At 44.6% G+C, this 22,777-nt stretch overlaps 4 protein-coding genes across 4 annotated transcripts; all 4 read right to left on the bottom strand.

Annotated features, from left to right (window-relative positions):
• Nucleotides 1-2,081: 2,081 nt before the first annotated feature.
• On the bottom strand, nt 2,082-3,291 carry LOC147978804 (uncharacterized). The gene is made up of 2 exons (XM_087516673.1): nt 3,274-3,291; nt 2,082-3,189 (listed from the first exon to the last, which is right to left on the bottom strand). Exons 1-2 carry the CDS (start codon nt 3,289-3,291, stop codon nt 2,227-2,229), a joined length of 981 nt encoding a protein of 326 aa, XP_087372799.1. The 3' UTR covers nt 2,082-2,226.
• Nucleotides 3,292-3,339: 48 nt separating this feature from the next.
• LOC147978803 (uncharacterized) lies at nt 3,340-5,132 on the bottom strand. Its single transcript, XM_087514899.1, has 2 exons — nt 4,025-5,132; nt 3,340-3,485 (listed from the first exon to the last, which is right to left on the bottom strand). The coding sequence occupies exons 1-2, from the start codon at nt 5,130-5,132 to the stop codon at nt 3,340-3,342; spliced, it is 1,254 nt and encodes a 417-aa protein (XP_087371025.1).
• Nucleotides 5,133-10,848: 5,716 nt separating this feature from the next.
• LOC125543126 (importin subunit alpha-2) lies at nt 10,849-16,076 on the bottom strand. The gene is made up of 11 exons (XM_048706378.2): nt 15,907-16,076; nt 14,856-15,075; nt 14,255-14,408; nt 13,976-14,078; nt 13,616-13,800; nt 13,102-13,181; nt 12,501-12,651; nt 11,979-12,060; nt 11,823-11,881; nt 11,419-11,724; nt 10,849-11,265 (listed from the first exon to the last, which is right to left on the bottom strand). Exons 1-11 carry the CDS (start codon nt 15,977-15,979, stop codon nt 11,104-11,106), a joined length of 1,575 nt encoding a protein of 524 aa, XP_048562335.1. The 5' UTR covers nt 15,980-16,076; the 3' UTR covers nt 10,849-11,103.
• A 1,844-nt stretch (nt 16,077-17,920) lies between these two features.
• Nucleotides 17,921-20,989, bottom strand: LOC125530214 (PLAC8 family protein). The gene is made up of 3 exons (XM_048694614.2): nt 20,586-20,989; nt 18,596-18,798; nt 17,921-18,356 (listed from the first exon to the last, which is right to left on the bottom strand). The coding sequence occupies exons 1-3, from the start codon at nt 20,818-20,820 to the stop codon at nt 18,117-18,119; spliced, it is 678 nt and encodes a 225-aa protein (XP_048550571.2). The 5' UTR covers nt 20,821-20,989; the 3' UTR covers nt 17,921-18,116.
• Nucleotides 20,990-22,777: the final 1,788 nt, after the last annotated feature.

Raw genomic sequence — 22,777 nt, 5'->3', positions numbered from 1 at the left:
CGAACATTTTGATATGCTATATGCCCAAAACGGAGCTACGGATGCAAAGTTACGGCACGACGAACGTTGCAATTTAGTTAGGGTTTCGAGGCAAAAAGTCAACCGAGAAGTTTTGGATCTGAGATCTGCACGCTTCCCGAGGTTCACCGGAATCGGAGCTCGCCGGAGTTGACGAAGGCGACGGCGGCCGGCAGATCCGCGGGAGGAGGAGGGCGGCCGGAGCTCCCCGGGCGTGCGGCGGCGAGGCTGCGGCGTAGGGAGGCGAGGCGCGCGGGGCGGGGCGGCGCGTCGGAGCAGGGCGGCTCGCCGGAGCGGCGGCCGGTGGCCGGGCGAGGCGGCGGCGGGACCTGCCGGCGTCGGGGAAGGAGAAGGGCGCGGGGCGGCGCCGGATCTGGCCCGCGAGAGGCGGCGGCTCGGGCCGGGGGGGCCCGCCTGGGCCCGGGCGGGCCGGCGGCGATGTGGTCTCCCCGGGACAGGTGGCGGCACCGGGTTGGTCGGCGGAGGCGGCGGACGTGTCCGGTTGCGGCCGGACGTGTCTGATGCGTGCGAGGTGGGTGGATCTAGGGTTTCGGGGGGAAGGAGAAGGAGAATTTCGGAGGGGTCTTTATATAGACATAGAGGGAGCTAGGAGTGTCCAAATGAGGTGCGGTTTTCGGCCACGCGATCGTGATCGAACGCTCTAGATGATGGAGAGGGTTTTGGTGGGTTTTGGGCCAAATTGGAGGGGTGTTGGGCTGCAACACACACGAGGCCTTCTCGGTCCCTCGGTTAACCGTTGGAGCATCAAACGAAGTCCAAATGGTACGAAACTTGACAGGCGGTTTACCGGTAGTAAACCAAGGCCGCTTGGCAAGTCTCGGTCCAATCCGGAAATGTTTAATCCCCACACACGAAAGAAAGGTAGAAATGACCACCCGAGGAGAACGGAGCGCCGGAATGCAAAACGGACAACGGGGAAAATGCTCGGATGCATGAGATGAACACGTATGCAAATGCAATGCACATGATGACATGATATGAGATGCATGACAACGACAACAACACACGGAGACAAAAACCCGAACCCGAGAAAATAAAATAACTTAACGCCGGAAATGGCAAGAGTTGGATTACATATTGGGTAAATCATATCCGGGGTGTTACATACTGGAGAAGTGCAATGACGAAGAACTGGAGCTGGTTTTCACTGGTGGCAGGGGAAGGTCATTCATGGAGATCATTAGGTGGGCAAGGATGAGGGCAGTCATGGCTCCTCATCCAGCAACTAGGGCCAAGTGGGTCCGTTTCTTCGAGCGATATGACTGATATGTCAATCTCATTCATCCATCTATATACCTATCTATCTATCTTTCTATGTTGGTGTACTATGTAAGATCTATTCTATGTAATAAGTGGTGTTTGATGCTACTCTGAACCAATGTATCTATGTATTTATGCTACTCTCAATGAAATGTACTGACTGAACTCACTGACAGAAGATGCACTCACTGAAATGTACTGACTGATTCAACAAAGAAATCTTTGTCTGAATGAACAGACTGCATAGTAGTTATTACAAACCATGGTAGTTCAACTGACTGAATATCTCTGAAACAAAATAAAGTTACAAACCATAGTAGTTATTACAGACCATAGTAGACCCAAATCCATCCAAGAGCTCAAGTTATAAACCATGGTAGTTCAACAAACAGAACCATGCCAAATGAACCATGCCAAATGAACTCAAGTTACCCAAATCCAAGAGCTAGTTACCACTTGCATAAAAATAGTCTTTCAGCCTCCCACTTGGCTTCCTGATCCTCTTTGACCCCTCCTGGACAACAGTTGAATTTGATTGCCTTGGTGCAATGAAAGTTCTTCTCTGGGCACTTGAAGATCTGGTGTTCTTTGCTGGAGAAGATGTAGATGATCTGGTGTTCTTAGCAGGAGAAGAAGTGTTAGTCCTGCTCCTCTTAGCTGGTTGTGCTTGTGTTGTAGCTGCTGGAATAGTTGAAGCAGCCCTTTTTCTTGCCCTAGGCCTAGAATTAGCAACTGGAGCTGGTGAAGGTGCAGAAGGTGTAGCTCTTGCTGTAGCTGGTCTTGCTTCAGGTGTAGTAGCAGCAGGTACTCTTAGAGGCCTCTGAGCATTTGTAGCCATAGAAGAACCAGCTTGAGAGTAATTTGCTCTATTTTCCTACACAATTAAGAAACATTGTAAGAAAATGAACAATGAAATGAGACATGGCCTCAAATGACCTGGTGCTTGTTCATCCTCATCTGAAACTTAGGCTTCAAAGGGTCACCACAGTTGCTGAACCTATGCCCTTGCTTCTTGCAGTTGCTACATGTGACAGTACCAATTCTTGAGGTATCCTTTTTTGCTGGCACCTCAAATACACCTTTCCTCCTGGCAGTTTGCTTTTTGCCCTTCTTTTCTTTGAACACTGGTGGAGATATGTCATGTCCAGGTGTATGAGGCCAGTGGTCAGGTCCTGGAACTGGGAAAATTATATGCTTGTATGTTTCACAGTACATGGGCTTTTTGAAGAAGTCATTGACAAAGTCTTCAGGATGTAGCTTCACTTTCTGCATTGCAGCAATGGAATGACTGCAAGGCACAACAGTCATGTCCCACCTCCTACAGTCACATGTATGGTTGTTCAAGTTAACACAATATGTGTTCTCAGAGCTACTAGTCACCTGCCAGATGCCTGGACCTGCCATGTATGCATCACAATACTTAGCCCACTTCTTGCCTTCTTCTAAAATTTCTGAGTAGGTTGGTGTAATCTCCCATCTACATGACTCTGTTTTCTCTCTGGTTTTCTGAAACTTGATCATCAACTTTGTTCTTATGCCCTCCAGCATAGTCCTGATTGGCTTGTTCCTAACATCCAATATCATTCTGTTGAAGACTTCACTGAGGTTGTTAACAACCAGGTCAGTTTTGCAAACAGTATCCATTTTATATCTTGCCCATGTATGGTCTGGTATCTGTGACAACCACTGCCAAGCTTCAAAACTTTCTTTCTTCAAATTTTCCATCCCTTTTTCATGACCACTCTTAGTGAAGGAATAGGCAGCCTGATCTAAGTGTTTCTTGAGTTCCTCCCCTCTAAAACCAGCAGATTGAAAGTTGGCATATATATGTCTAAGACAGAACCTCCGTGGGGAGTCAGGGAATACATCATTGATTGCATTCAACAATCCCTGTTAATTATGAATTAATGATGGCTTAGAATGATGGATAAGTATGATAGTCAGGGAATACATCATTGATTGCATTCAACATACCTTTTGCCTGTCAGACATAATTGTGTACTTGCCAAACTTGTTCCCACTTCCAATAACAGTTCTCAGCTACGTGAGAAACCATGTCCAGCTGTCTGTGTCTTCCTTGTCAACAACACCAAATGCAATGGGGAAGATGTTGTTGTTCCCATCCCTGCCAGTGGCTGCCAATATTTGCTGTCCAGTGCTGAGCTTGATGAAGCAACCATCTAAACCTGAAAATATGATCACATTAGTTGTAAATAACATGAATGCAACCATCTTAGATATATGTGTAAGGATCATGTACCTATAAATGGCCTGCATCCATTGAGAAAGCCCTCTTTGCATGCAAAAAGGCAGTAGAACATGTAGTGGAACCTAGGGGTAGGAGCTGGATTTTCTAGGTCCTCTTTGGTTGTCACTATGCATCTACTGCCTGGATTAGTATCTAACACACACTGTAGATAGTCCCTTAGTCTGTGATATTGGAGTCTGTGATCTCCTTGCACAACTTCAACTGCTTGCCTCCTTGCCCTATATGCCAAGCTTTTAGGCACATGAACACCAAATGTTTTCTTTGTGTATGACATAATTGTCTCAACACCAGCTCCAGGGTTTGATCTAATGGTATCCTCACAAACCTTGGCAACCCAATTTACTGTAACTTTGGTGCTCTCTCCACTTTCTCCACAAGTGTGATCCAAATTCATCTTCTTGATGCTGAAAGTAGACTCATTTGCTATTCTAGAGGCCACTATATAAAACTGACAACCTTGCTTTCTATCAGAGCACCAAGCAGTAACCCTAGTTGGTTCATTTCTATGATACCCAAAATTCTGAAGTGTCCTGACATGGAAATTTCTTAGTGCTTCTCTGAACTCCACAACATTTAGGAAGCACAAATGCAATGCAAACTGCTCATCTGCATTAGGGACTGATGGATCATACCACCTCCTCTCCTTCCTCTTCTTCAACCTTCTCTTCCTACCAGAAGGCAACCTTGGAACTTCTTCTTCATCACTAAGACCAAAATCACCTGGAAAGCAGTATTCATCAGGTTCAGGCACCCAATCTTCAAACTTGATGTGTTCAGGCTCATTGTGTGACTTGCTAGTTGGGCCTGGATTTCTGACAGGATTAAGCTTCTTTGCTCCTTTCTCTGGTACAACTGAGGGTTCTTCATGTTCAAAAAGGATTTGGTCTTCCTCCCAAAACTCAGAAGGTTCTGAGTTTGCTCCACAATAGTGATCTGCAGGTTCTTCCTCTCCCCTAGTCTTATGGCTTGTCCCTGTGCCTGCCTCATCTTCACCCCTACACCAAGACTTATATGATATATTCTGCCCTTTGTAATCACCCCTAAAAAACTCAAAATCTGAAGAGGATTTGTCCATCTCATCTTCATCTTCATCTTCATCTTCATCATGTTCTACTTCTACATCTTCTTCTTCTTTCACAACATTTTTCCCCTTGTTGAAATTACAACTCTGTTGTGTGTTAAGATAGGGCTCCTCAGGGATTGCTGCTGCCAAAGTTGCATTAGGGAGTGGATACAGGACCCCTTGTTGGGAAACACTATAAACAACAGGTTCACCAACATGATCAATGGGGATCTGCTCCTCAAGCATGATGTGATCCATGTTAACATCTGCTGGGCTTGGATCAGTAGGCTTTCTGACAGTGATGTTCAGGATCTTCTTATCAACAAACCAGTCAAGCATGTCCTCTGCCTCCTCACTATCCAGGACCTCCACCCCCTCCAAGCCTTTTCCCTCTTCCTTTACATAAGTCAGACAAGCATCCATTCCATAACCCTCCAACTCAGCCAATGCTAATATGGTCAGATAACTAATGTCTGAAGAAACTGAATACTTTCTCTCCATGTTATCTGTTCCTTGAAAATGTAGCCTCATGTCCCAAATGTCATCATCTAAGCTGTAGGATTAAATTGACAAACAATTAATTTTTAACTCACTAAAACTTTAAACAGTGATCAAATGTACTGAACATTACTGAACTTTCTTCTAATTACAGTGAATGCACTGACCAAATGAACTAACCAAATGCACTTTCTTCTGAACTGACTTAACCAATAAAACAATGTATCATGCCAAGAACAAACAATTACTAACCCTAGTTCTAAATTGAACTAAAGGACCCAGAAATTTGTAATTTGAACTAAAAGTATGAAGTGCCAGAAATTTCTTACCTCACTCCACCAAAGGATGAAGCCCAAGTGTGGCCGCCTTCTGGATCCGCATGGATGGACTTCGCCACTGCCCTAGCCGCGCGGACTGCCGGATCTGAGCACGCCGGATCGACCTCAGCCGCGGGCGGTGATGGCTGCTGCAACCGCTGCGCCGGGAAGCTCAAGCTGCCTCGCCCTGGGGCCACCTCTGGATGTCCACCGCCCTCCTGGCCGGTGACGCCTTGGCTCAATAGCTCGCCGCTGACGGCATTTGGCTGCGCCGCCGCCATCGCCAACCTAGGTCACTGCGGGGGAGAGGGGAGAGGAGGGGGAGACTGAGAGAGAGTGCGGCCCGACCAGCTCCTTTCGTTCCGACCGGACCGCACGGGCTAACGGCCGTCAACGGCCGCGCCGTGAGCGCGCGTGGCCAGGTGGCCTAACATGTGGGTCCGGGCGGTCAAAAAAAGGTTCAATCGCTAGTCACGGGTGTTTTGGGTTTTTTGAAACAGCGAACCACGCGATTGGTAGCTTTCTGAGAAAAATTAAAAAATGGTAGTTTTTTGAAACCCTAGTCTGTAAACTAGTAGTTTTATGCTATTTACTCGGATTTGCCCGATGACGCCACGGCTGTGATATTGATGCCCGCGGCTTGAAGCTTCCGCCCTTGCTTATTTTTCTTTTCTCAACGTTGTTTTCTGCATCTTGAAGCCGGGACTCCTTAAATATCGGTTTGAGGGAATTGCACAAACCACCGCTTATTGGGGCTGGTGTTGCACAAAACACCTACTATACGAGTTTGTTGCGGAAAATACCACATATTGATGTAATACGTTGCAGATAGGTCTAATCTAGTATTTGGATGCATTGACATAATTACTGACAAATGGGTCCCGCTTCTAAGTGCACGCGTGACAATAAAACCCGGCCACATCAGCCAATGTATATTAGACCAAGAAGTGAAAAGACCAGAGTTAAAAAACAGTTTAATAAGTGGGCTGGAAGCCGACTCACAAAAATAGATGGGCTGAAAGCCGATGTCGATGAAACAAGACACAACCATCTCGTACATCGTGGCTCGAGCAAAGAGGGACGCAGATTTTTAGAGCACTTGCACCCATGCCCTGCTATCCTGGTCCTCCAATATTGCTTTAAGATCTGGCGAGACAACTAAATTTGTATATGCATTTTTTCTCTTTTTCGTTTCTCTCATATAGAACATGTTTTGAACTTCAAACTTTGCAGCGCAGCAAAACTTACTAACTATAATGTGAGATAAAAATTTCAGAATTTTTCGTCCAACATAAATACTAAAAAATATATATATTAATCAAATAAAACTTATTTTTTATATTTATGTTGGGCGGAAAAATCTAAAAAAAACTATCCTAGATTTTAGCTAGAAAGCTTTACTGTTCTGCAAAGGTTTTAACTTGAAGACTTTACTGTTCTGCAAAGGTTTTAACTTGAAGACATGTTCTATGTGATAGAAACAAAAAAGAGAAATGTACTTGCACAGATCTTGATACGAAGAATGGATGGCTAGATAAGAGGGGCCTAGGTGTAGGTGCTCTAAAATATATTTTCGGAGCAGAGAGGAACGACCTAGCACAGAGTTTCCGCATAGGAACAACAGGCGGCGGCGACCATCCCATTAGTGGTGATGGAGCCGTTACCCAATCGTCGGGTAAGCACCCCCCCCCCTCACCTGAGCTATGCTCGTCTTCTCCCCTACCTTCCTAGGTCTTCTTCTCCCTCATGAAACCCTTACATTTTTGGGATAAATTTTGCTGTTGATCGACGTATTTTTGTTTAGGATCCTATTTTTTGGGACGTTTGTGTTGTTATTACTTAGGTTCTGCGCTTGATTTTGACATGTGTTTAAGGCCTTGTCCCTTGTGTCGGTATAAATTTTGTTTCAGCAACATATCTGATTATTATCCTTTATCCAACTTTCATGCCAGCTACTTGATGCTAAAATCTAATGGGAACAATATCTACCATGTTTTTGTGTTGGTGATCTCATGCCGAACTTGCTTCATTTAAATTTGGGTTCAAAAGTTAACAATTTTAGAAAAGTGTGAATTTTTTTGACATTTTCAGAAAAATGTGAAATAATTTCAGTAAATACTACATATATTCAATACTAATCTAGGAAAGTTTCGGCTCAACTGGACCACAGGTTTTGGAGATAATGACAGTCTAATATGTTGTCTGATGTGGCCGGTTTTATTGCCACATGTGCACTTACGAGCGGGACCCATTTGTCAGTAATTATGTCAATGCATCCAAATACTAGATTAGACTTATCTGCAATGTATTACACCAATATGCGGTGTTTTCCGCAACAAACCCGTATAGTAGGTGTTTTGCGCAACACCAGCCCCAATAAGTGGTGGTTTGTGCAATTTCCTCTATCGGTTTTGCTCGACCTTCGTTTGTGCTGCTAATTGGCTTGTTGCTGCACGATATTTCTCCGCTTGTGCACTTTTTCGATGTAATAACTGATCAAGCTTCCCATCTTGCAACAAAAAATGGAAAAAAAACAAACAAACAAACAAAGCTTCCCATCGACTGTCGCTCGTGCACGTGTCAGATTCTTATGCAGAATTACAGCGTGTCTTTTTTTTTTGCAGGAAGAATTACAGTGTGTCAAACTGAACATGTAACCTTTTATATTTATGTTAGCCTTCATGACGATCTTCATTCACGCGGCAAGGACATTCTCGATTTTCAGTCAACTAAGTGTCACATGTGATGACTTTTGTCGACGTTAAAATTTGCCGGCTCACACCAGGCGTCAAGCCGGGTAAGCTATCTCAAACAAAAAAATATTACCGGCTCACTCTCTTATAGGAGTAGAATGTGCATGTATGGATTCATACGAATGAGTGCACTATTTCACTTTTTTACACATGTATGCTTATACACCGGCATGTAATTCCTTTTTTTTGAAACTATCTTACGGGCCCTTCAACTTGACTTGCGTTTGAGAACAGTTTGGTTCAATAAGTTGCTCGCGTTTATACTCATACACCAATTTTGCATCCCGGTTCTAATAATCTCATTGTGGTTTTTTAGCAAAACATGTATGATTTTTCCCCAGTAACTCCCTCGTTCTTCTCCCTCTCGCTCTTCATGCACCAAAAATCTCTTTCGGACTCTACTAGTAGCTGTGTGGTAGCACCGGATTGTCGATGAATAATGGTCTCATGATCTTATGATTTGGAAAATTGCCGTGGAAGAATGTAGAGAGTGGGGCGACAGCCGACCTCGTTGGTATTGATGATAAGAGCACCTACAACCAGACTTGACGAACCCGGCCCCTCAAACGCCTGCGGACATGCCTTGGCGTGTCGGCGGACAGTGCGGTCATGCCTCAAATTTCCCTTCTCCAACTGGACACCTCAAAAGCCCCCCTTGGCAAGGTAGCCTAGCCCGGGTTGACGTGGTCAACAGATAAGGCGGAAACAAGGCGCCTTGATGATACGTAAAAAAAAGGGGTGTGGGTGTGCAACAGGAACCACTTCATAAGTTCATATGGTTCTCACTAGTGGGGTTTGATAATTCATGACAAACGATTAATGGACTAATATGTTTACTAGGTGTATATAGGTGAAATGGTCCCTAAAGAATTTATTTAATCAAAATATGTTGACCTCTACAATTTATTGAAGAATTTGATCTGCCGATTATAATTCAGAAGACACCGAGTAGAATTTATTTTCTAGTTATTTCGTTATTCGTTTGAGTCATGAGCAAACTGCGCTGGTTGGATAGTGAAGCAAGAAGGTGAATATTCACTAATGGTCAGCCAGGCAAGAAGGTGAATATTCACTAATGGTCAGCCAGAATCCGTTTTTACACACACTGAAGCTTTTGAAATACCCTTCCAGATTAATCTGCTAGCTTCAGTGGCTAGTTGAATACAGTACTTCTGAAGTATCAGCCACGGTTGAGGACTCAGGAGCATAGCTCGTCAGTGTCACTGAAATTAGCTTCTCCATTGAGGATTTAGGGAACTCAGTTTTTGGAGTTAGCCTACTTCCTCCGTCCTTGAAAGAGTGTATTTCCAACTTTGTTGAGGGTCAAACTATCTCAAAGTTTGATCGAGTTTGTACAAAAATATGTCAATGATTGTGAAACCAAATAGGTATATGATGAAAATATATTTTATCATGAATCTAATACTACTAATTTGATGACATAAATGTCAGTCTATTATTATATAAATACGGTCAAACATAAAAAAAATTGACTTTCCAACAAAGTTGGGAATACACTCTTTTCAGGACGGAGGGAGTAGGTTCTTCATAGAATCGTTACCAACGCCACCGATTTGAAATGTGGCCGCCAGGTTCTTTCCTGACTAGTTGGTTGGTCATCAATGGCTATTTCCTAGAGTTTAGATGCATCTGAAATCGCTATCCAACCATCGATTATAAATAACCCTCGATCCCAGGAGCGGCAAATCGGTGCCCGAGCTCAGATGCATCTGAAATCGCTATCATAGGTTCCGCGCTCGGGATCTGAACAAATAGCACCGACGCATCTCACAATGGTCCATTGGGAAAGGGCGGCCCCAGAAATACGGTAGAAAACAGTGCTTCGATGGTGGGGCCGCATCTTAGGTTGGTCATAGTGGGGAGTAACTTATGCTAGTGTCATGCATATGACACTAGTCTAAATTATCATCTTCATAGTGTAAAGTAATATAATACTAGTGTCATAGATGACTTCATTTATTAGCTTGTAGACTCATATTGTCTTGAGAAGCGTTATGTTACTGCTTTTCATTAACTTTTTGCCATATAAGCAAAATTTTCTTAAAGTGCGCTATGTTACTAGCTAAGTTAGTTCCACTATGACTAGCCTTATGAGGTGGACGAAACTAGGGCGCGGGCGTCTGCGTGGCGCAGCGAAAACAAGTCAACAGGCGGGCGCCATGTCGACTGGTCAGGTGCGCGCTCTCGCACGAGCCCACGGACCCAAGCTGCGTGGTGCTCGTAGTAAACCGCGTCGACACGGTGCTCTGGCACTGCCGCCCGGGAGCAGCCGCGGCGTGGTCCGAGCACGGCCACTACCAGGCAAGTTCTCGCCGGGCCCGGCCTTCGCGGAAACCCCTGTCGCCGAGCAGTCATGGCCATACCCGATGTACCGCGTATGGAGCGAGCCTTCACCTGCTGGAGTCGCGCGGGGAGCTCTTCAGCGTGTCCTTGTACCACCCGCTGATGGAGCGGGCTGACTATGCAAAGCTAGTCGCAAATGTTTCCGGCAAGCGTTTTTACAGCATTTCTCTACTACTCCCTCCGTACTGTCGCTGAAATGAGTGTATCCACACTAAAACGCATCTAGATACACTTATTTCATCGACAGTTAATTCTGGACGGAGGTTGTGCAATATATAGCTCAAAGACTCAAAATCTTTCTTCTTATACAGGTCACACTGTACTACGGTAGCTACCCAGCTCACTTCAAGCTTCCAGCTACAACAGCCCCATCGCCACACATATCCATGAAGATGGCCAAGTTACACAGCAACTACGCTACCTCAGACAGTCTTGTATACATTCCACGGTTACAAAAAAGTTGCATTTTACAGTTTGAGTACACGAGCAGCTGCTGCTGGGTTCACAAACAGATGCAGGATTGGTGGCCACAGCCGCCGCTCACTCGAGGCCGTAATCCTCGCCGAAGTATTTGTCGACCAGCCCATTGGCCATGTTCCTCATCGCCTCGTTCTCGTGGAACTGGAACCTCTCCATGGCCTCGATGCCGTCCCCCCTCTCCACAAGCTGGGGACCCTGTCCATTGGGATACCCCCTCATCACCTGCAAAGATGGTGGTAATTTTGATATCAATGTAACTGTAGAAACTCGATACACCCAAAGTAAATTGAAGAGACAGTTTACTTTGAAAATTACTAATGATTCGGGTTAGGAAATGAGATGGGAATAGCTAAAAACGCGGTAAGATTCCCTCACCAGTTCCAGGAACTGAAGTCCGAGTCTTGCGCTCTCTATATCAGCAGATCTGACCAAATTTATGAATCCTGGAAGGGCTCCACCATTTATGATCGAGACTAGATGTTCGGTGATTATGTTCGGGGGCTCAGTACTTCCTGCTGGGACAACACACAGATTGCCCAGGGTGTAAGCTGCTTCCTTGCGAATGTCAAACTGTGCACTCGTCAGGAGGTGTATTAGCGAAGGCGTCGCCTCACTGGTAAAAATCAATTTCTTGTGCTCAAAGCTGCCTGCTGCTATATTTGACAATGCCCATGAAGCCTCCTACATAAGCAGTCCACAAATCGAAGCATAAATAAATCAAAAATAATATAGTATGTCGGCTAGATGAAGTAAACTTGAACCAGCAAATGAAAGAGGACCTTTCTGAGAACCCTATTGTCACTCTTCAAACATTTTATGAGACTTGATAAAGCTTGATCTGAGAACAATATTTAGTTAGAACTTGCAAACTGTACCTCGTGATGAATATCATAAGTGCTGTTATGTAACTGGAGACAAAAGGATGATTGGCTAACCTGTGATGCTGTTTCCAACAATTAGGATTGAATCAACCATGTATTCATCCCCGGCTACAAGATTCCCTAAACCACGAAGCACCTGATTCAACGTAGAAGTGTCAATTTGCTGCGTTGTGAAATTACATACACTACCCCACAGTAACATCGTATACATTATTGGATGTTCATACAAAGTGCAGAATTCTACAATAACTGAGAAAATATATTTAGAAAAGCTATATATTAATTGCAAATCATAATCAATACGTCTCCTAATAAAAGCATGCCTCTACAGAAATTACCTGCTCATTATTACACTGGTTACCAAATTGACAACCATGTATACACAGGGTTATGAAAGTTTGGAGTTTGAACTATGAGGTGTTCCGTGTTCCTCTTAAAAGATATGGTCATTTTGCTCAGCAGTAGTTAAGTACGATGAAAAGTGTAAGCAGTAAGCATTTCCAGGGAAAGCACCAAAATTGTTAATAAGATAAAGGAACAAAATGAGATTGAGAGAGAGAAACAAATGGACAATACCGGAATGAGCAACTGCAAGTTCTCAGATGCCAGCAGGCGTCCAATCAGCAACTGAGGCACATGGCTTCGTACTATTAAGCTGATAGCTTTTTCTGAAAGTGCTGAAAGATATACCACTACCCATGCCACCTCAGTTGCTAACTCTTCGTCCCTGAAAGATCACTTAACCCATCAGTGGCAGTAATGAGCAAAACCATGCATGTCACTCTGAAAAACTTCAGTAAATGTTTCCATGTCATTCATGCATCTCAGAAATACCACAAAATATAACAAGGACTAAACAATTGCACAAGGAGAAGAGTAGCAAGTGTCCAGTAAATACAACTTGGCACACGATCTAGGTTACTAATGAAGAGATTGAAAGGAAGTACTGCTACATGCATATATAATGAATAAATATACAGTGAAGACATGTCAGAAAGCACAGGTCAGTGAATTTGAACAGTGTTCTTTATGTAACTGTAAGAACTAAGAATAAAGACTGCAACCATTTGTAATGAGTAAGAAGCCAATCCTTGGTTTTTAGAAACTCATAAATGTACAGTAAAATGATTAATAAAAGTTCAATGCAAAATAGAAAGATGTCCATTAAGAGACATACGCCTTTTCCAAGTTCCTTATGATCGCATTTAGCACACCATCGATGTTAATAAGCTCATACGCAGCCTTGGGATCAGGCCCCTGGATTATAAGAGAACAGACATTTGACACTTCAGTAAAAATGATGCTTCATGAACAGCTACATGCATATGTACCAGTCTGAAAGTGATAAAAACTGTTAAGCAGAAGGAAAAGAAAATGAGTGAGTGAGGGATTCAGATTCTAAAAACCTCATAAAGTACGCATGCCATGAAATGTTTTGAATATGGCTTGAAATTTTGCTGAGATCAAATAAGTCTTACACTAAGGAAACCCTTCATTAATATATCTAACAGAAGGACCCAAGCTTACCATCAAGTTAATTTTAGCTTAAGCAATCCTAATTCCTAAATAGGGCTTACTTTACGCTTTTGCCGAAGCACTCCTAATCCATAATAAGAACTTGGAAAGAGATAACTGTTGAACTCTGGCATAAGAAACTTGAGACTCATACAGTCAAAGCAAGAGATCATAACCTTGATGAGATTTGACAATGCCCAAGCAGCAGTTCTTGCTGTAGAACCCTTGCTTGATAGCATTAGGCGGGCAAGAGGCCACAAAGCACCCTGTGCAATTAATGTGCTTCTCAGGTCTGCTCCTTCACCAGCAACATTACCGATGGCCCATGCACATTGCTCAGCAACAAGTGTGGAGCTCTTCTCTAACAAAATAGACCAGGAAACATTTTTAATATAAGGAAAGCTCCAACTCCAACTGAATTGCAAATGTCTACCTAGCCAACGTTCGTGAGAAATGTGCATTACATAGGACCAGAGATTAATATATATTCCTAATGGGGATTAAAAAAATTGTCCAACAAAATGGAGAAAACGAACCACCAAGGTGAGCAACAAGCAATGGTAATGCGGGCAGCACGGATTTTGTTTCTTCTGGCTCCCCAGCTGCTATGTTTGTAAGGCACCAAGCAGCCTCTAGCAACTGCAATAAAAGCATAAATAATCTTCATAAGACATAGTTCAGATGAGCACAGAAAAAAATGCAATGCTAACAATGAACATATCTAACTGTATAACAGCAAATAGATAGCATAGAAGTTGTTTTCCAGGTAATGTAGAAAGCTGGAGTCGGTATTTTTCCAGTGCAAAATGGTCAACCTGTTCATCTGAAGATCCAAAGGACAGATATTGCACTAAAAGAGGAACTGCCCCAGCTTTAATTGCTACTTGAATGGGAGGTACTTCAGACTGTGACAACACGCGTCTCACTGCACGAAGTGCCTCTATCTTCTTCTTCTGGGCCCCTTTTCCCCTAAGAAGCATAAAAAGGTTGGAAAATACACGCCATAAATTTTTCTCATATAAATAAGTAACTGTAATCCAGAGTGTAAATTTTTCTCCAAAATCCACAAGTGCTTAAACCAAACCTTACAACTTAAAGATGTGTATCCTCGGAGAGGAAAACCACTAAGCCAGGTAAAAAAAAGAATCTCCAACATACTAAGGTCGCATTTTGTAGTGTAAATCATAATGATGGAAGCATATATTTCTGGAATCCAATATAATGAGATGTGTAAGGGATAATGAAAATTCTTCTCCCCACATGGACACACACCACAACCAAATAGGCAAATATTACAAGATGAATTGTGATCTCCAGCATATGGAATATCCGAGAAGAACCACAAACCTAACTAGTTAGAGGCAGTGGGTTTCTTTGCATTGCGTAAGAAGAAGAAAAAAGATAGGCCGCACATACTGGCTTGACAAAGCTGATTTCAATTCTTCAACAGCTTGAGCAGTTCTTGTTTCAAGATCTGCTTTCTCATCAATAACCATATCACCATCTTCAATTGTAGCCTCATCGCTGCCAGAAAGTGGGGCACGGCACACACGCTTTGCACGCATTAAGGCTTCCCTTCTTTCCTTCCCTATTGCTATAGCCTGTTCACGCCTCCGGCTAGCTGCCGTATTGTGCACTGCAACCAGACTTCCAACCAATTAAAGACTATAATAAGTAATAACTAACACTCAAGCAGCAAGTTCCCATACAAATATGTTGGACCTTCTATAATTGCCAAGAGTGATTAGTCCACGTTGACACATAATTAACCTGTGATTTACACCAGATAAATTTGTATGGTAGTTTGGCAAATCGCAGATAAGATTTAAGCGCACTTGTGAAGTTAAAACACTAGAAAATTAACAGCGTTTTCTCGTGGCAGCAGACATGACACTACAATAAAGCTGATAAAGTTTCACTCCTATAAATTGTTCAAACCTTAATCATAGAGCGCGAACGTCCAGAGCGCCATCTCTGGGTGCGTTGGTCTCTACTCCACACGATCGGTCGCGCGGGTCATGCGAAACTTCGTGCTGTGACGCCACGTGTACGTGGCAGCCGGTGCGTGCATCGCGCGGTCGCACCGACACGCCGTCATGGTGACCTTGTTCAAAACTCCTATAATTGACCAACTATCTTGAACAATGTATTTCAAGTTACTGCCTAAGTTTCGGGGTCCCAATTCACAACATGCCAAATTGATGTCTGACCAATTCTAACTTGCCCGGTTTTAGATGCACAAACCAGAATCAAGGGTTTGTAGACAGTGGGCACGATAAAACGCTACTAGTACCAGGCAAGAGACACTTCGCGCTCGCCGCTCCTATCCCCGCTATTAAAGTGACTTCCGGGCTTGCTTAGGAGACTAATTAGGGCTTCCCCCACCGCCGCGCGAGAACTGTTCGACGGAATTCCAGAGGCACGGCGAGGTGAGCATAGAGGAGGAGGAGAGTGTTGGAGTGGGGACCTGAGGATTTGATGGCGTAGCGGTGGCTCTGGAGCGAAGAAGCCGGCGAGCCGGGGGCGTTGCCGTCGGCCATCGTTTACGGCGGCGGAGCTCGACGGCTGCGAGGCTCGGTGATGATAGGAACGGACCAAACCGGGGGACGGGGCGGAGACTAAGCAAGACCGTACGGTGGGCCGGATTCGAGATAGTTCAGTTTTATCGTGCAGCCAGTGCAGCCTGGGCTAGGCCCTATTGTGTACATCACGAGAGACCTCGCCGCCTATGGCTAGGCAGGCCGCGGCCCATTAACTGTTGTCGCTAGCCACTCAACCTCTGCTCCAAGCTCGCTCACCTGTTTCTTCAAAAATCCCTCAAAAAAAAAACCTGTTTCTTCAAAAAAAAAAAAAGCTCGCTCACCACCCCAGCAACTGGTAACTTTTCTCAAGCCTAAAGAAAAGGCAACTTACCCCGCAAAAAAGGGTAACTTTTCTCAAAAAAAAAAGTAACTGGTTCACAGGAATGAAACGGAAAACAGTTTTTTAAAGATAAAAATTATACATTCAAAAAAATGAAAAACAAATCATGAATTTAAGAAAATTAGTGAATTTTGCAAAAAAACAGAATTTGAAAAAAAACGGTTCACGGATTAAAAAATCATGTTTTAAAAAGACAAAGAAAAAGGAAAAACCTAAACAAAACTAATTAGAAAAAACATAAATAGAAAGAAAACACATGGGGGGAAGAAAACCCAGATCAGAAGCTTCCCGCTCCTCCTGTGACAAAACGAAACGTCATAGGTCCTTGAAAGAACGCTCAAGGCCTATATCTAGTGCTATAAAAGCCGAATAGGCCTATATCAAGTTATGCACATTTCAGCCAAGATTTTGCCAAAAAAATGAATTCAAAATTACTATAAATGCCTTTCCCAAATTGTTTTTACCTAATCGATGACAAATTCGCAGCACAAACTAAATGATGAATTTAGCAAACATATACTCCCTCCGTTCCAAATTACTTGTCGCAGGTATGGATGTATCTAGATGTATTTTAGTTCTAAATACATCTATTTCTGCGACGAGTAATTTGGAGGGAGTAGGCGGGAGTGCACAAAAATCATACTCAACCCAAGGTGTTGGCAATTTGGAATGTACATCGCTTTGTAAGTAAGGTTTACATCATACCAAAAATTGAGCAACTGCTAGGCGTCAGCCGGCTGATCTTAGAGAAAGATCTTAGGGAAAGATCAATTTGCATGTCCGACTGTCTAGACTAGCCCATGTGGTCGTTTGATCGCAAGCTCGCATTAACACATCACGTCTTCCTCTTCTCGCCTCACATCCTCCTCTCACGTCACATCCACCAGGGCGGTGTAGGTGCTCGGTCATCACAACAATAGCCCCCTGAATGGCAGTGCAATGTCTCTTGTTCGCCAGAGTGTCGGTTGACCAGTAGCCCCGCCATTGTACCACGGGCAATCCATCATAGCATCCCGTGGACCGGGATGCTCCAGTGCAGCACGGGCGACCCGGCGATGCTTCATCATAGCACCGGTGGCCCGGGATTCTCCATGCGCACCAAGGGTTATGTTGCAAAACCGGCCGCTCACTTGTAGCATGGACGGTGTGCCACTGTACCACGGCCAATCCATCATAGCATCCTGTGGACCGACGATGCTCCAGTGCAGCACGGGCGACCCAGCATAGCACCGGTGGCCCGGGATTCTATTACAAAACCGCCCCCCCCCCCCCCCCCCCCCCCTCTCCTTCCCGCGGCTGCGACAACCTAGCGTGACACGTGACCCCATTACAATTCCGTTGCAGATCGTCGGGAAGCAACTCATGTGACGTGTGTCCATCCCTCGAAGCGGCTGACGAGAACATGGAATCAGTCGGGAAATAAAAGGTTTTCCAGAAAATTTCACCATGTTAACCAATAGGAAAGGCAAGGATGCTCACTAAAACTGGGCTCGACATTGAAAGTTCAGGAGTAGAGAACAAGCACACATCATATTGCAGTTCACACGGCAGTCAGACAATGAGCAAAATCCACAATCTATACAAGACACAGCAGCAGTCGGTAACGAATAGAATCAGTTGAGATTCACATAATCACATTACAAATTGTTCACATGACATTATTCTGTATTTACGGACCGAGAGGTGAAAAGATCCAGGGCAACACAACATCAAAGCGCACAAGAACAGCTAGGGCAGGGGACGAGCTGGACCAGTTCACATGGTGCGCCCCATAGTCTGCTCCGTGGGTGGCATCATGACGACGACGGAGCGCCCATAGAAGCCAGGGTGGGGAACCCTGAGGCGCAGCTCGCGCCCCTCCTGGCAGAGGGCGCAAGGGTGGCAGAAGTAGTGGGTAGCAAGGTCGCAGGCGACCTCCAGGTGCTCACGCCTCTCCTCATCCTCAGCAAGGCCACCGCAGCACCCACATTGCCTAGTGAAAGCCTCAAAGCTACCCTGTAAACATGCAGAGCAGCCATGTCAGTATATTGCTTCCAACAGCGCTACCATGGGAGGACGGGATAAGTACACAGCATATACAGCAGAAGTTAAGTCTTAGAAATTTGTTTAAACTAGATTAGTCATTTTACAATAGGCAAGTTTCAGCCCCGCGTCCTGATTCATAATGTTCAAGGGTGAAAACTAGAAACAGATATATGATAGATCATTGTAATGCAGAATGAGAGAAAGCTTGCCTCAAGATTGTATCTTCGACGAATAGCTGTACGAGTGGGATGAGAGAACCATGGGGCTAGGCAGTTCCACCCAAAGAGAGAGTTCCCGAGCATATAGAGGCCAGTGTAAGGCAAGCAGCTGTTTGCAAAAGTTCCTGGTGCTGCTGCAAGCCTCTCAACATTGCTACCATACAGAACACATGGCGCTACACTTCCAAGAAGGCCTAAATGATACACAAACACCATTTAGTTAGTTACTTTTTTTCGAGTTTAAATAAAAAGGGCAGGCTCAAAAGAGCCATCACAATAAATCCCGCCTCATGCACTACAACGAACACGAACAACTCAAACATACAAACATCAGATGGCCAAATTAGTTGGCCAGTTAGAACAGGATTGTCATATGTTGTTTAATAGCTGATAACCCTCTGCATACAAAAGTCCAGATGCTTAGGTAGATAACAACATTTAGCACACCACGGGGCTTGGCCCGTAATTCAAAAGGTCCATAATTACTTAATTAGAACTGAACAATGCATCTTATCAAAGGCATGTCTACTAAAAATTAAAAATGTCATGTGTGAGCCAGCCAACAGTAGTTTTAAGATTCCTATACTATTGCTACCATACAGAACACATGGCGCTACACTTCCAAGAAGACCTAAATGATACACAAACACCATTTAGTTAGTTACTTTTTTTTCGAGTTTAAACAAAAAGGGCAGGCTCGAAAGAGCCATCACAATAAATCCCGCCTCATGCACTACAACGAACACGAACAACTCAAACATACAAACATCAGATGGCCAGAACAGGATTGTCATATGCTGTTTAATAGCTGATAACCCTCTGCATACAAAAGTCCAGGTGCTTAGGTAGATAACAACATTTAGCACACCACGGGGCTTGGCCCGTAATTCAAAAGGTCCATAATTACTTAATTAGAACTGAACAATGCATCTTATCAAAGGCATGTCTACTAAAAATTAAAAATGTCATGTGTGAGCCAGCCAACAGTAGTTTTAAGATTCCTATACTATGGCTACCATACAGAACACATGGCGCTACACTTCCAAGAAGACCTAAATGATACACAAACACCATTTAGTTAGTTACTTTTTTTCGAGTTTAAACAAAAAGGACAGGCTCGAAAGAGCCATCACAATAAATCCCGCCCCATGCACTACAACGAACACGAACAACTCAAACATACAAACATCAGATGGCCAAGTTAGTTGGCCAGTTAGAACAGGATTGTCATATGTTGTTTAATAGCTGATAACCCTCTGCATACAAAAGTCCAGGTGCTTAGGTAGATAACAACATTTAGCACACCACAGGGCTTGGCCCGTAATTCAAAAGGTCCATAATTACTTAATTAGAACTGAACAATGCATCTTATCAAAGGCATGTCTACTGAAAATTAAAAATGACATGTGTGAGCCAACCAACAGTAGTTTGAAGATTCCTATACTATTGCTTAAGTTGCATTCCACTCAGGGCAATATAGCTGAAATTTGAAATGACACATAGAAAACTTAGTGCTAGGGGTTGCCTTTGAAGAAGCAACTTCCATACTCAGAATGAATGTAATGTATCATGACAACTTCACCTAATCATTGAAACAAGTATGCATACTCCTAGTTTTAATGCCTCCAGGAGTCATGATCCCGACCTCCGTGTCAATATGTAACACATTTTGCAACTGATACTAGTTCACAGCAGCTCAATTCCAATAAAATATTGCGTCCTAACTCCTATCTAGTTCCAGAATTGCCCAAATTTCAAATAAGAAGCAAACATATTACAAATCTTATAACTGCCGTGCACCGAGTCTAACACGTCACAGGGATCTCATTGTCAAAGTTACTAAAATCCCTAGGAAATTGTATGATTTCCGCCAAAATCGAGCTCGATAGAAGAAGCGCAGGCACCTATTCCTGTCGATGCCTACCCCGACCACGAAGCCTGATCCGAAATCGAGAGAGATCTGGGGGCGAGGGGCACGTACAGACTTCGAGGTCGCTGCTGCAGAATTCGTCGTTGCGGCCGAGGCAGGAGAGGATCCCAGAGTCCCAGCTTTCACGCGGCTCGGCGCCGGCAGGGGCGGTGACCGGCTCGCCCATGACGACGGGGACCCCGTCGGCGCAGCCCTTGACGGGATCCTGCGCCGGGGGGAGCTTCTCGTTGGCGGGCGGGGCCAGGAGGGGGCTGGCCTCCTCGTGGTGCTCGTCGGCGGCGGCCATGGCGAGAGGAGGGGGGTGGACGGGAGGTGGTAACCTAGCGCGAGCGGGGTCGTCGCGTGTTGAGGCGGAGGGGATTGAGGAGGGAGGAGACTTGGAGGAGGGCGGAGGAAGGGGGAGCGGAGGGAGGCGAGTAAAATAGGGCGGGGGAAGCGCGTGGCGCCGTGGCGTGGACGCTGGAGACGATGGCTCGCTTCCTTCGCTGTGAAGACAGAGGAGGTGGTAAGTTTTTTTCTTACCTGTGGAGAAGACTTGGCTGGACGCGAGGACGAGTAGGATGAGATGTTTTTTTTTCAAAAAAAAAAGATGAGATGTTTTTCATGAATTGTATATTTTTTGGGCCTTTTGATTTGCGGGACTCTGTAAATACAGAAATAAAAAAGTATAAAAATTAAAGTATATTCATTTAAATTCAATAAGAATAGCAAGGAACGTTTGATGTCACAGAGGTAACAAAAAAAATATAAAAAGATGTTGGAATGGATGTTAGATTTCTATGACATGTAGTACGTACCAAAGGTTTTATATAAAAAACTCCTATGGAATCCACTCGTATAATTAAAGGACCAACGTAGGAAAAAAAGTTCTAAGAATTTCGATCCTTTAAAAATCCTATAGAATCTTTTTGAATCAAAGGAGCCCTCAGATCGTTGGATCATAAAAAGTAAAAAAGAAACACAAATGATCATTGGATCATCATATCCACCACATGCACAAGTTCACGACACGTCTCTTGTCGTGGTGGCCTGGTTCACGGAGGCGTGTGGTCTGACCTCTGGCGGCGCTTAGGATGAGTCTTCGGGCCATGCTCCAGCGGCCTGTCTTTCTCTCGTTGGTGTGTTGGGCAAGAAGCATGTGGTCCTGGTGTTTGATGCGTAAGGGAGGGCGTGAGGGGAGCTAGGAAAACTCTGTCTCGGCTTTGTGCTAGGAGCGATGAGGACGATGCCTCTAGCATTGCAGTCCTTGTTGAAGGCGTTGCTGCATTGCTCCACTCCTTCCTTCATGATGTCTGTCACGTTGAAACCCTAGCTCCCCTCTTGGGACATACAATGGTGGTGGTTTTCTTGCTGCTGACCTTCTTGGAGGCATTATCTTGGAGCTAACTCGACCGTCGGAGCCAGAGGTAGCATGTTTAGCGTTGCTCTGAAGTGAGATGTATGGACGACGGCTTGAGGCAGAGGGCATGGATGTGCAACAGCGACGGTGGATTTTCTGGCCAGGTTGGCAGTCTCCGGTAGTGAGACACCGGTGGTCGTGATCCTTTTTGCACAAACGTGGACGACATTGTCCTATTATGGCGGTTCTCTGCTTGGGCGCGTAGGCGATGGCGTGGTCTTGCGCCACTAGGTGATTGCCGAGACGAGACCGAGTATCATGGATCTTCATATCCGGTGGCAGCAATGAGTTTGTTTTGCTACCCGGTTCTGCCTCCACATACGAGGACCACAAAGCATAAGGAGTGTGCTGATATGTCTCCAACGTATCTATAATTTTGATTGTTCCATACTATTATATTCTCCATCTAGGATGTTTTATATGCATTTATATGCTATTTTATATGACTTTTGGGACTAACCTAGAGCCCAGTGCCAGTTTCTGTTTTTCCCTTGTTTTTGAGTTTTACAGAAAAGGAATACCAAACGGAGTCCAATTGACATGCCAATTTTTGATGATTTTTTATGGACCAAAAGAAGCCGTCAGAGTAAAAGAATTGGGCTAGAAGAGTCCCGAGCCGTCCACGAGGGTGGAGGGCGCGCCCTACCCCCCTAGGCGCGTCCCCCTATCTCGTGGACGACTCGGAGACCCCCATGACGTGAGACCGACGCCAAAAATTTCTATAAATACAAAAACCTCCAGAAAATAACCTAGATCGGGAGTTCCACTGTCGCAAGCCTCTGTAGGCACCAAAAACCAATCGTGACCCTATTCCGGTACTCTGTCGGAGGGGGGATCCATCACC

This window comes from Triticum urartu, chromosome 3A, assembly GCF_056163025.1.
Source record: "Triticum urartu cultivar PI428250 chromosome 3A, HENAU_Tu73, whole genome shotgun sequence".
Classification (NCBI taxonomy): Eukaryota; Viridiplantae; Streptophyta; class Magnoliopsida; order Poales; family Poaceae; genus Triticum; species Triticum urartu.
The sequence above is the reverse complement of the archived record's forward strand: the minus strand, read 5'-3'. Positions and strand labels throughout refer to the sequence as shown.

What these genes read in the sequence shown, in the direction of transcription:
- LOC125543126 (XM_048706378.2), bottom strand. Translation starts at nt 15,979, where the DNA reads ATGGCCGACGGCAACGCCCCCGGCTCGCCGGCTTCTTCGCTCCAGAGC. An exon ending in CTACGCCATCAAATCCTCAG is followed by an intron (nt 15,076 to 15,906) that starts GTCCCCACTCCA and finishes GTCTGGTTGCAG; the next exon opens with TGCACAATACGGCAGCTAGC. An exon ending in ACTTGCAGTTGCTCATTCCG is followed by an intron (nt 12,061 to 12,500) that starts GTATTGTCCATT and finishes ACGTTGAATCAG; the next exon opens with GTGCTTCGTGGTTTAGGGAA.
- LOC147978803 (XM_087514899.1), bottom strand. Translation starts at nt 5,132, where the DNA reads ATGGAGAGAAAGTATTCAGTTTCTTCAGACATTAGTTATCTGACCATA. An exon ending in GTGCTCTGATAGAAAGCAAG is followed by an intron (nt 3,486 to 4,024) that starts GTTGTCAGTTTT and finishes TCATATTTTCAG; the next exon opens with GTTTAGATGGTTGCTTCATC.
- LOC125530214 (XM_048694614.2), bottom strand. Translation starts at nt 20,820, where the DNA reads ATGGCCGCCGCCGACGAGCACCACGAGGAGGCCAGCCCCCTCCTGGCC. An exon ending in CAGCAGCGACCTCGAAGTCT is followed by an intron (nt 18,799 to 20,585) that starts GTACGTGCCCCT and finishes TGTATCATTTAG; the next exon opens with GCCTTCTTGGAAGTGTAGCG. An exon ending in GTCGAAGATACAATCTTGAG is followed by an intron (nt 18,357 to 18,595) that starts GCAAGCTTTCTC and finishes GCATGTTTACAG; the next exon opens with GGTAGCTTTGAGGCTTTCAC.